This window comes from Chiloscyllium punctatum, chromosome 15, assembly GCF_047496795.1.
Source record: "Chiloscyllium punctatum isolate Juve2018m chromosome 15, sChiPun1.3, whole genome shotgun sequence".
Taxonomy (NCBI): Eukaryota; Metazoa; Chordata; class Chondrichthyes; order Orectolobiformes; family Hemiscylliidae; genus Chiloscyllium; species Chiloscyllium punctatum.
This window is the reverse complement of record NC_092753.1, coordinates 85,062,948-85,076,257: the sequence shown is the minus strand read 5'-3', so window position 1 is coordinate 85,076,257 and position 13,310 is coordinate 85,062,948. Positions and strand designations below refer to the sequence as shown.

At 41.5% G+C, this 13,310-nt stretch overlaps 1 protein-coding gene across 1 annotated transcript in view; it reads right to left on the bottom strand.

The window, feature by feature from the left end:
* bace2 (beta-secretase 2) overlaps positions 1 to 13,310 on the bottom strand; it is an 83,083-nt gene that overhangs the window by 14,703 nt on the left and 55,070 nt on the right. The window contains exons 6-8 of the mRNA XM_072585697.1: positions 13,010 to 13,111; positions 6,576 to 6,725; positions 4,687 to 4,855 (exon numbers count right to left, since the gene is read on the bottom strand). Coding sequence (XP_072441798.1) covers positions 4,687 to 4,855; positions 6,576 to 6,725; positions 13,010 to 13,111 — 421 coding nt within the window. The remainder of the gene's footprint in view (positions 1 to 4,686; positions 4,856 to 6,575; positions 6,726 to 13,009; positions 13,112 to 13,310) is intronic.

The following is a 13,310-nucleotide window of genomic DNA, read 5'->3' as shown; positions in this document are numbered from 1 at the left end:
TTCTGTAATTGCTATGATATCCGAGGCCCATGATCCTAACCATGCCCTGAGTTCATCTGCCTTCCCTGTTAGGCCCCTTGCATTGAAATAAATGCAGTTTAATTTAACAGTCCTACCTTGTTCTCTGCTTTATCCCTGCCTGCTCTGACTGTTTGACTTGCCTTTGTTATCAACTGTACCAGCCTCAGAATGACCTCTTTTCTCACTATCTTCCTGGGTCCCTACCACCCCCCCCCCCCCCAACCACCTTACTAGTTTAAATCCTCCCTGCAAGTATATTAGCCCCCTTCCAACTTAGGTGCAATCTGTCCTTCTTGTACAGGTCACCTCTATCCCAAAAGAAATTCCAAAGATCCAAATGTGAATCCTTCTCCCACACACCAGCTCCTCAGCCATGCATTCATCTGCTCTGTCCTTCTATTCCTGCCCTCACTAGCTCGTAGCACCAGGAGTAATTCAGATAGTACTACTCTCGAGGACTTCCCTTTTAAATTCCTTCCTAATTCTCTAATCTCTCTTCAGAATCTCAATCTTACCTACGTAGTGGTTTCCAATGTGTACAGAGACCTCCTGCTGGCCCCTCACCCCCGCGAGAACATTCTGCACCTTCTCGGAGACATCCTTGATCCTGGCACCAGGGAAGTAACACATCATTCTGATTTTTCGCTGCTGGCCACAGAAACGTCTGTCTATGCCTTGGACTAGAGGGTCCCCTAACATAATCAATCGCTTGGAACCTGATGTACCCTTCATTGCACTAGAGCCAGTTTCAGATAGGTGGGATTGATCTAGAAATAAGGCATTAACAAGATGGGGCTAAAGGCCTTTGCCTCCCTCTACCTAAATTTTCTCATGACATCAGTATGCAGGATGTTAAAGCCATAATGGGATAGTATGGGAGGCCATTTGGCCACTCAGAACTGTGCTGGCTCTTAAAGCGTTTTCTGTGTTTAGTCTCAGAGCTCCAAGCTATTCCTTTTCAACTATTCCTACCTTGAATACTGTGACTTCTACACTTGGAAGGACAACAGTGTGGAATGCATGGGAACACGCCCTTCCCAGCCAAGCCATAGAACAACCTGGCTTCCAAAACCCTATTATTGCTCCTTTGCCATCACTGGTCAAAGTTGTGGACCTCCCTTATTTAACACCACTGTAGGTGTAAGTTCAACACGGAGACCGTTGTTATGGACTAGGCCAGACCACTCAAAATATTCTTACTCAGGCAACCCAGACCATAACTTTGCAATTTGTTTCGGTAAGTGTACAGTGAAAATTACCAGGATTAAGTTAGAGAGGTTGACTACCAGGTTTTAAAACAGACAAAACAATTTACTTATTCATAAAATTACACAATGAACACAAAGAACAGAATAAAGAACCCCTATAGAACTCAGTCTATCCAAACTAGATTTAAGTATGCTGTTCTGAATGTACACAACAATCCCAATAAGTGAACCCCCTTTAAAACACAGTACAAAAAAGGGTCAGATGCTTCCAGGTTGAAGTTGGAAGGGCAGAAGAGAGAGTTTCCTAACAGCTCACTGTTGAACTCCCAACTAGTTCTGGACTGAACTAAACTGCTCAGCTACAGCGCTAACCACTCCCCTTTTATTATACAGGTCACTTCTAAAACACAACCACTTTGACCTGAAATCTCATCTGTTTACATATAAACAAAAGGCCTCTCAAATCCTTTCCATCTCTGTATCAAACTAGTCTAATCGGAGCCCGGCCCGGTTTATTACCCCTCTGAAAAAAATCAAGGACAGAACATCCTTGAGCCAAGGAACAGCTTTTAGAAAAAAAGGACTCGCTTTGTGACAGTTCACAATTCAAGGTGGTGACATTTTGGTGACAATTAAGGACAGGCAGCAAATGCTGGCTTTTCTGGTGATACCCAAAGACCGAAAGAAACATTCAATTCACTTAAAAATGCTTGGCTCTACGTTCACCACTTTACAAGCTGCAGACTCCAGATCATATCTTGCTGTTGGATTTTTGAAAAAATGTCCTTTACACCACTGCAGGTTCTTTGCCAGCGACACGTAAATTTGAATAGATAAGGCTTATAGGAAATGGGGAATCTGTTCTGCGAGGGAGTCGAAGGATTTCTTGTGATGGTGGGGGAGACAGGCAGGAATGTGGAGCTAAGGTCACAGTTAAATCGGCTACGATCTTATTGAAGGGGGGGGCAGGCTCTACGGAACAAATGGCCCACAGTACTATTATTTCTTACTATGATCTTGAGAAGGTTCCTCAACCAAAATTAAGGGCTAGCGTCTATGTCCATTTGCATTCAGAGGAATACAAAACTTGAACATGTCAGACAATTTTAAAAAGTACAAAATGTAACAGTTTGCGTATTTTCACTTCATTGTGAAGAGTTGTTGAAAGAAAGCACTGTGTGTTGGAACTTGAGTACATTAGACCTCAGAGTGTGAGATAGGACCTGCTCCTTCTCCACTCCACACAAAGCACCAGGGCATGGAAATGGTGTTGGGGGGCGGGGGGGGGGAAAGAGAGAAACAAAAAACAACTCCCTTTGGAAATGAGCAGGATGGATTCTTAACATTCAAGAATCGAGAGAGAGAGAGAGAGAGAGCGCGACAGATTGACAGAGCATGGATTGCAAAGCCTTGCAAATCCACATAAAAAAGAAAGTTCTTCAGCAAAAACATGTCATTCTTGGAGAGAAAGGTTTTAATGACTTTACTACAATTTTAAGATTATTCCACATCTCTAATGTTTTCCAGCTCAACAGCATATTGTTATTCCTCTGAACTTAGCCTCATTCCTGGATCTTCACAGCTCCACTGTCAGCGGCCCTGTCTTTTGCAGCCAAGACCCTAACCTGAACCTCTCTGCCCCTCTTTCCACCTTCAAGGTGCTTCACAAACACCAACTTCTTGGTGAGCTTTTGGTCACCTGACCTTACTCTCCTGAAGTTTGCGTGTCAAATTTTGTTTAACAATGTTCCTGAGAGGTTCACTGTGATGTGTGACAATGCTTAAGGCACTACATAAATGCATGGTATTTTTCAGGCAGGTTCTTTATTATTTGCCAGCCGTGTACCTGGAGGCAAGGAACAGAACCTGCACAGCAGGTCCCGCCAACTGATGAGACCACACAATCCTTCTGCAAGTTTTTCTTGAGCCATCTCGAGGTTGAGGGGCCCGGATTGGGAGGTGTGCAAAACACAATTCCACATTCCAAAATTCAATCCTGGGCTCAATGCAGCACTTAATGCTCTGCAGTATAGCTCAGGTCAACTGGAAAACCTCAAAAGGTCCAAAAATGTAACTTTTAGAAGGGAGTGTATAAGCAACAATATTAATGTGGCCATTTTCCAAACTAACAGAATGATCGATTGTTTGGCATGCTGACCAGTTCTACCACATTTTCTGTATCCCTACTGAAGGTCAAAATACCACCCACATTCTTTCAAAGGAACATGTGCGGAATTTCCTTGTAACTGCTCCCATGGCATTGTGGGTAAATTTCCTGGAAGTGCAACAGAAGGCTAGTTCAGAGGAAATTTGCAGCCTGTACCCCTATAAAGCACTAAAGGTTCAGACTTGAAGCTGTCTGTCGCATCTTGCGACATCAGTCTCTAGCTGCATGTGACTGGGGTAGATTGTTGCCATTAATTCCCCTTTCTACGATTTTAAAATAACCAACTCAAAGAACATTTGAGTTTTAAGTCGTCTTAAACTTAAGAACTTGAATTAAAATATCATTTTGTGGGACTGATGCAGCAACACATACAGTATCCATTGATTATAGAAGACTGAATGAGTACATCAACCATGGACGTCTCTAGTTGGTGTTTTCACTTCTCTCATTGCTATCAAGTTGTAATGAGGTGCACTTGAACAGTAATTTACTGTATGGTACCAATACATACAAGTTACACTGAACGCATTGGCATCTTTGCAAACCCAGCTGTTGCCATCGAGACCTCATGCTTGATAGCTTCAGCTCCCAAATGACCGAGCCACCATCAGCTTCAACACGTACGCCTTCAGAACCGCTACCTTATGCGTCACTGCCCCCATTAGTTTGCTAGTCTTGCCAAGAAGACCACACAAAAGCAGCAGCAAATCCAGAGACATTTCTTGACCCAAGCCTTGATAGTAGTAATGGCAACATCAAACATTGCTATTGACTATGAATTGGTCAAATCTTCTGTCATTCATAAGTCATCCTGAAATGCCATTCAGCAGGATAGAATCACAGTAAAACAAAAATGAACATTATTTATTTGCTCCTTTAGCAGGATTTAAGAAATGTAAAATGATCACAGTTTGTACACACATTGGTTCCATAATTAACAAGCTCATTACTGCAATACAATACTAACGGCACTCTCATTCCAACATTCGAGCTGTAGCTTTTACAGAAAGGGTCCAGTGTATAGTGAGCACCAAGAGAACTTTGTGATAATCAAATGAGCTTTGAAATCTAAGCCAATTCTTTAAGTAATAGTTTGTTTCATTTAAAATTAAATAAAGCCAACAAAGATCATATTCTTGCAGTGAGATCTCGAGTCAGGGCCCTTTCAGCCTCAGAGCTCAAAGAACAGACTCAATTGTTGTTTAGCCTTGTGGCAACATTAGTGACACACGAGGCTTATGAACACACTGCACGATAACGCTTACTAAACACAAGCAGCACAAGACTGACCTGCACACGAGCTGATAGAAAACCCAACTCGTTTCTGTTCTCGGTCAAATACAACGTAGAAGCCTTCCATCACAGTGGCACCCAAGACTAATCCATTCGTCGAAGAGGAGATTCCAAATCTATAGCATTCTAACTGGACTCCAACATCAGCCATTGGTTGGATGTACAACTGTACAGTAACAAATATGTATGTTAAGAGTTTATAACAAAACACTTTATTGGAAACAAAAATTACTGGAAATACAACTTCCACCATACTCAGTAATTTACTCCTACACAGTTTTTATTTGTTCATGAGATGTAGATATTGTTGACCTAATCCAGCATTTATTGTCCATCCTTAATTGCCTAGCAAGCAGGTAAGAGACACATGTAGGTTGACAGAGTAGTTAAGAGGGGCATTTAGCATGCTTGCCTTCATTGATCAGACCACTGGGTACAGGAGTTGGGACGTCATGTTGAGTTTGCACAAAATGTTGGTGAGGTGACTTTTGGAGTACTGTTTCAGTTCTGGTTGTCCTGCTCCAGGAATAATTTTATTAAATTGAAGAGGGTTCAGAAAAGATTTACCAGGATGCCAGGGATTGGAGAATTTGGGTTATAAGGAGAAGCTGGATAAGCAGAGTTTTCCACAGGAGCATAGGAGGTTGAAGGGTGAGGAGCATAGATAAGGTGATTATCTAGAGTGGGGGAGCTCAAAACTAAGGGGTGTATCTGATAGGAGAAAGATCTAAAAGGGAGCTGAGGGGCAATTTTTCACACTAAAGATGGTTCATATGTGGAATGAACTGCCAGAGGAAGTGGTAGATAAAGGTACAGTTACAGTATTTAGAAGACATTTGGACAGGTACATGAATAGGAACAGTTTAGAGGGATGTGAACTAAATGCAGGCAAGTGGGACTCATTTAGTTTGGGATTATGGTTGGCGTGAAGGGTCTGTTTCTGTGCTGTACACCTCCATGGCATACAGACAGGAATTCACCAAAGATCCTCAGACAGCACCTTCCAAACCCACAACCACTATCATCAAGAAGAAGGGCAGCAGACATGTGGGAACACCACCACCTGCAAATTCACCATCCTGACTTGGAAATGGATTGCTGCTCCTTTAGATTCACTGGGTTAAAATCACAGAACTCTCTCGCTAATAGCATTATGGGTCGACCTATAGCACACAGACTGTAGGTCTCAGGGAGGCAGCTCACTACTACCTTCTCAAGGGCAACTAGGGAGAAGCAATAAATCCTTGCCAGCCACCAATGTCTACGTCCCACAAGTATATTTTAAAAAATGAAAGAGAGGAGAGTTCTTTCTCTCAAGGATGTTAGTGCTAATTGATAGCGGTAACACTGTCGCCATTGGATAGTTTTTTTGTCATTGAATTTAAACTTCACCATCTGCCATGGTGGGATTTGAATACTTTAGCCTGGAGTTCTGGAATACTATCCAAGTGTCATTGCTAGCCTCCCCATTTATCAGTATTCACTGTCTTTGTCATGACTAGACCATATACATAATCAATGAACTTACAATTATTCAACGTACAGAGGAACCTTGATTATCCGGCATTCGATTATCCGAATATTTATCCAGCAAGATCGCAATGTCCCGATGCTCGACTAAACTATGTTATCCGGCATTTGATTATCCAGAATTCAATTAACCAAACAAAATACTCCCTGCTTGTGTCCTTCAGATAATTGAGGTTCCTCTGTAATCCTTTCTATCCTCAAGTAGGACCGTCTTCACTTGTATTATTTATACCCAGACATTGTGCAGAAAGATATTCTTGTACAACGCTGAATGCAAGAGAAGGGGTGTGTAGATTAAGTGACTAAGTTACAGGCCCAATCAGTTTAAGGTAAAGTTAAGCGAACTTGGTGCTTACCTGTGGCAAGATGGTGATTCGGAAAGACTGGGTTGAATTCTCTCCTCGGAGGTAGATTGAGATTTTGGGAAAATAGGACCAAGGTGTGGTCCCTTGCATCCAACAGGCCAGCTGGCTGCCTGACCAAAACCCATCGGCAAATTCTGCAACCTGCCAAGACACCAAGGGAAGCAAGCTTCAGAAACATGGGAGTTGCAAACAGAATTGTAAGCTGCAACATTAGACTTTGACTAAAATGGTCGAACGTTCTTTGGAACATTACTCTCCCAGCTCAAAAAGGAGTTTTCATCCTATCACAACTATCCCCCCCACCTGCATCCACCTATCGTATTCCCAGCTACCTTGCCCCACAGCCCCACCCCTCTATTTGTCTCTCATCCCCTTCCCCCTCCACATTCCTGATAAATGGCTTCTGCCTGAAACATTGACTCTCCTGCTCCTCAAATGCTTCCTGACCTACTGTGCTTTTCCAGTGCCACATTTTTAGACTCTATTTCCACATCTCTGCTGGCTCATGCTATCTAATCAGAATATTGAATTAATTCACCTAAATCTGTGACAATGCAAGTAAAAGATGAAATAGAAGGAGATGTCTCATTGGGTCTTTTTTAGTTTATAATATTCATTACTTTAATGTAGACATTTAGGGCCTATGACTGTGAATTCTGAATTCTGAGCAAAGCTGTGGTTCCTATTCCTGACGCAAATCAGGCTTAAAAAAAAGTTGTCCACTTAACTTTGGAGTTTTCTGGGTCAGGAACCTTTCCAGATGAAGCAGTGTAGCCTGGGGTTCCAGGCAGGCTGCAGGGCAGAGGATTGACACAGAACACACACTCTCCTTCTTTAGCCACAACTTCCTGTGGCCATGGTTTAAAAGATCCTGAACGCATTGGCAGTGAATGACTGAAGGCCAGTGTGAAATAAGTGAAAAGGTGCATAGGCCATTCAAAGGGAGGGAAAGGTGAGTGAGTGAAAGTTAAGGGTCCATTGAAAGGGTGGGGATTGGAGCTGATGAGGTAGTTCAGTTCTTGAGGTGGTAAAAGAGTTACGTCAGGTTTGGGACAATCAGAAGTCTAGGAGGATCAGGGTTTGAGTCAGGTATCTTGTGGGGAGAGTGGTGGTTTTATATCTAGACAAGACATAGAATGAACTATAATTCCTGTAAGCTTTCTTGCCTAACTGTTAAGGTAAGGAGTTGGAATGTTCTGAAGTCTGCAACTCAATCTCATAGCAGGGGAACTTTCAGTGTTCCAGACTCCAATCAGACATTTAAACTCCCCAGGAAGCCAGCTGGATTGGCACCTCCATCAACACTGTTACCACTGCCACCTCCCTGTTCAGTTTTAGATAAATCAAGATTTCAAATATTCTGTAACCCCACGACCTAAATGCATAAAAAGGAGATAATTACAAAAGAAAAAGTCTTTGTCTCGAATGAGTGTAAGTCTTAGAAACGTACCACAAGTTGCCCAATGATAATTTGCATTTATGTAGCACCCATAACATGAACAAACATCACCCCAAGGGTCACTGTTCTAATCTGATAAAAACGCAGAATGAACAAAGGTGTTGGTCCTGAAAGGGATTACCAAAAGCCTGCTCGCTGTAATGGGTTTAAAAAGGAGGAGACAAGGATGGAGCAGTTGAGAGGCTTGATGATGCAAGTTGTGGCCACCAGGGGTGAAGCAAAGGAAAGTGCAGATGCACAAAAAGTTAGCATCAGAAACATAGGGATTTTGGAGTGATTCATATAAAGGCTGTGACAATTGGAAACACATTTTACATCATGCTTTATTTTCTCAACTCAACTTTCTTCCTTCATTAAGCAAATCATCAGGCATTATTTTGTGTTAGTCATAGGCTGGGACTTGCAGGTCTTCTGAAGAAATGCTCCTGAACAAGTTTAAACTCTTGAAGGTATTCCTGTGGTTACAGAAGGGGATAAGGGCTGCATTTTGTACAAATTGGACATCTACTCCCAGAAAGTAGAAAGGCCATATTTGTATAATATGCAAAGTACACTTGCTATAGTTGATCCAGACCTCAACAAAAGGAGCTATTACGCCACTAAGCCAGACATCATGTAGACAAACAGCTTCCACAAGTGTGTTTTGGGGGTTGGTTTAGCATCAAAACTGGTGATTGGGCTTTACACTGTTATGTTGAATTAAAAAGAAAATTTTACATTATGAAAGCAAAACAAAATGCTTTCCCATTCCCCAATAGAATCAATTTTTACTTCAAAAGCACTTCAGATGCTGTAAAGGAGGAGGAACCGGTGGCAGTTCAAGCCAAGAAACCAATTACTTTATTGCGCCCGAGTAACCTGGGTGACAAAATATTGGAGAAACTCCAGTTGCAAAATTTAAATGATAAATAAGTCATGAGCTTGAGGCACTTGTCTAGAACAAAAACAAGTTGCAAGTGTTGAGAGACATTCAGCAATTTAAGATGATTGCTCAGTGACTTCAAGTATATTAATACAAGTGCCAGAATTCTGGCCATGCAGTCTGTCACCACCACCTGCTGCTATTATGCAGCCACTGCTCTCCAACATCCTGGGAGATGAACACTGATCTGAAACCAAACTCAGTTGATGAAATGTGGGAAAGCACATTGGTCTGAACATCTCTACAGATGCTGCCTTAACTGCTGACCATTTCCACTACTTGCCATTTCTCACCAGTCCTTCGTGGTTGACCGTCAGGTCAAGAAATTCTAAAGCAAAAATGCACAATTGCAATCTTCTGTGAAGCAGAAATGGGTAATCCAGCACAAACCAATGCACCCATCCCACCAATTCAAAAAAAGGTCTTCTTTTGGATCTCCTATTAGGAGTTTGTGGTCATGGCCTAATCAAATCCCACTTCCAGCTCTGTCCCTGTTCCTCCAGAAATAGAAGGAAGATTTAATGTTTTCCTGGACCTCCCTATTACTAGATGGCAACATCTCTTGAAGCCCTCAGTATTGCTGTTTCCAGTGAAACCAAATGAACTTAAAATGTACAGTGACTTTATTGCAGTAAAGTCTCTTGTCATATCTCATGAGGATCATCAGAAAAATAATTGACATCAAGCCACATTAAGGGTATCTGACCAAAAGTTTACTCAAAGAGCTGCATTTTAAAGTGCCCAGTAAAAAGGAGGGTGTCAGAAACATTTAGGGAGGAAGTTTCAGAGGTTAGGACCTTAATAACAGATAGCACAGTTGCCAATGGTCACTAAACAGAACTCAAATGCCTGTTTTTCCAAGTTCTTGATTTCTAGCAGGAAGCTCAAGTGAACTATTAGCAGACCATTACATGGAGCATCTGAAGTTGCTCCTGTGGACCAGAATGAAATATCATTAGGAAAAGAAAGGTAGGTCAAGACAACAGGATCCTTTTGAACAGGACCATGAATATGGAGTATCCTTCACTCTTACAGAAGAGATTCACATCTCCAGAGTGTGCGGCACACCACATTAGCTCAAGTAACATCCACAGCTTTCTAAACAAAAAGGGGAGACAGTGCCATACTGTTACTGTCATTGGACTATAATCCAGAACCCCAGGCTAATGTTCTAGAAAAGGTTTTAAAGAAGGATCATACCGGACCCGAAATATCAACTCTGCTTTCTCTCCACAGATGCTGCCAGACCTCCAGAGTCTTTCCAGCGAATTTTTGCTTTTGGTTCAGACTTCCACATCTACAAATCTTTGTTTTTTTCTTGGTTAATGTTCTAGAGACATTAGTTCAAATCTCACCATGGAGACAGTGAAATGTGTTCGCAATAAAAACGGGAAATAGAAGAATTTGATTAGATTAGATTCTCTAAAGTGTGGAAACAGGCCCTTTGGCCCAACTGGTCAATACTGAACCTCGAAAGAGTAACTCACCAGACCCAGTTCCCTCTGACTAATGCACCTAACACTAATGGGCAACTTAGCATTGCCAATTCACCTGATCTGTACATTTTTGGACTGTGGGAGGAAACCGGAGTACCTGGAGGAAATCCACGCAGACACAGGAAGGATGTGCAAACTCCACACAGTCACCCGAGGCTGGAATCGAACCTGGGACCCTGGTGCTGTGAGGCTGCAGTGCTAACCACTGAGCCGCCCCAAATTAGCCTAATGGTGACCGAATACAAAATAGTGAATTGTTTTATTAACACATCTGGTTCACTAATGTCCTTTAGGGAAAGCAATCTGCCATCCTTAACTGGTCTGACCAAGATCCATAGATAAATTGAATCTTAAGTGCCTTCTGGGCAATCACAGATGGACAGTAAACACTGGCCAGCCAGCAATGCCCATATCCCATGAACAGATAACTTTTTAAAAAAACAGAACTTTTAAAAATTGGAACGTTAAAGAGAGAGACTAACTGAATAAGCCAACAACACATTAAAATTCAGGTCCTATGACAGTGTCTGAACTCTCAGAAGAGTGTGATCCTGGGGGGTAGCTCTGTGATACCGGTGTCTGGAGTCGATGGCTAGCGATTAGCGCTTTGAGCTTGTTAGGAGATGAGGCCACGTTACTGACTGTTATTGGCAGTTTGAGTGGAGCAGGCGACTGAATGAAAATAATTAACTAAGTGCCCGACAAGTCAGAGACTGGAAGGATGCCACATAGGCTGCACTTCCATGGTCCCTGCTCTCAGAGTTAGTAGAAATGAGAGGCATCTTTATTTACCTTTTGTTTTAAGAAATCTAATACAAAATTTCCGGGCTGGAGAAATTCAATAATATTTCTGACTAAAACAACTGATGAAAGCTGACAATCCTAAATTGCTTAACCTAATGAGCAATGGCAGATGTAAATGTCACATATCTGCACTTTTACCCCATATACTCAAGTGATAGTCAAATGTTTTTCACGACTTTTAAACGTTAAACTTATGGGGTCAGCTATTACAAAAAATACTGTTTTTGAGGGGCTGGAATTCACGCCCGTCAAAATTCATGCCGTATCATTCGCAGAAGCCCAAATGAATTGGGCTTGCAGTGTTTTCATTTTATCTCTGGTTTACGAATTGAAATCCGCATTTATAAATCAATTCAATGGGACAGGTAAACAGCAATTCAAGTTGTCAGATGGAAGACAACAAGTTAGTGTCACTGTAGAGGGGTGGAGGCAAAGTTGCCTAATCAAGGCTGAGATAGACAGATTTTCATAAGTACAGGAATCAAGGGTTATAGGGAAAAGGCAGAAAGGTTGGAGTTGGAAATTATTACAACGTATTCAAAGGATGAAATACCTACTTCTGCTTTTATGTTTTATACACAGGAGTTCTGAAAGTCTAGGCATTTACACTGCCTGACTGAAAATGCAGCCTTAAATTGGTTACAAATAGGAAGTTTTAAAGTAGAACATCATACAGTTTAATAGAGCTGTGATAATCATATGAATATAGGAGTTTAAGGGCTAAGCCTCACTCTGTGTTAGTAAGAGTCAACAATGGCTCCACTAATTTTCCTGTGACTCAAGTCTGTCACTGGACATTGGGCAGTGTCATCAATTGTATCTGCTCACTTCAAACCTGCACCTCTGACAAATCAAGAATCTTGGTCAAGTGTGCAACGTCACTGTACTTACTGGTTCAAATGGAATGGCACTTTGCTGGTAAATGGGAATTAATCTTGGCTGGAGTTCAATTTAAATACTCGATAAAAGGAAAAAAAGATAGTCTGTGTGCACGTCTGGGCAATTAAGAGTTAAAGATAACATCAAACTTATAGAAAAAGCCTATAATTGGACAACATTCAGAAGATTGGATAAAATATGAAAAACAAAAAGATGCTAAAATATGAATAATAAATCGAGGAAAGACATTTTGTCAAAGCTTTTCATTTTGCATCCATCAAGACATTTTGCAATAATAACAAAAAAAAATCATAGGGAAAACCAACATTGATCCAGCACGAGAAGAGTACTGATTGGTTGACAAGTGAACTCTGATTACTCATGGCACTGCCTCGATCAATGTACCCATTAGAGCTGATTGACAGTTAATGTCCAGGCTCTATCAAAGTTTAAACCAGGCAGTTTGACTGATTTCTTATCGTAATGCCCTGAACCAATGACCAGCAAATAGCTATCATCTATTTTGTTGAATTGAAACAGATGTAGGGCATGAATACATGTTCTATAGATAAAGAATAGAGCCCTGAGTGTTGTATGTGTTTAATATGTGTAGCTTCCAGTATGTACAAGCACAAAGATTCTTCATGCTGCCATCTTGAGCCAATTTGTGGCATGTGGGAAACATGCGAGACAAAAAGTGATGAGGGAAAGTCACAGCAGGTCAAGGAAAGGGAAAGGATTCAAGCTACATTCAGTGATGACTTGTCAATTTATTTTTGATCAATGAAGTCCACATCCTAAATTTGAAACATAGAAAAAAAACCTTAAATGACATCTTCACAATTCTAGTAGCAAAGTCTCTTACCTTTGAGGTTTGTTTGATGGCTGCGACAACTGCATCAAACACATTGATTGGTAGGCGCAGGAGAGTGGTACCACTGTCTACAATGGCCTTGTCAGAGTTGTACTAGGGGGAGAGGAAAAACAAACACTAGTGTCGGTAAAGTGATAACTCCCACAGGAAGCATTTTCAGAATAAAAGCAAGACTAAGAATGATGAGTGAAGTGACAATGCGACTTTAAGTTGATCTGTCACTGTCAGGCCTGTATAAATCTAACTCGAGCACTGATGGTAAATTGAACATCAATAATGTAGATCCCCTGAT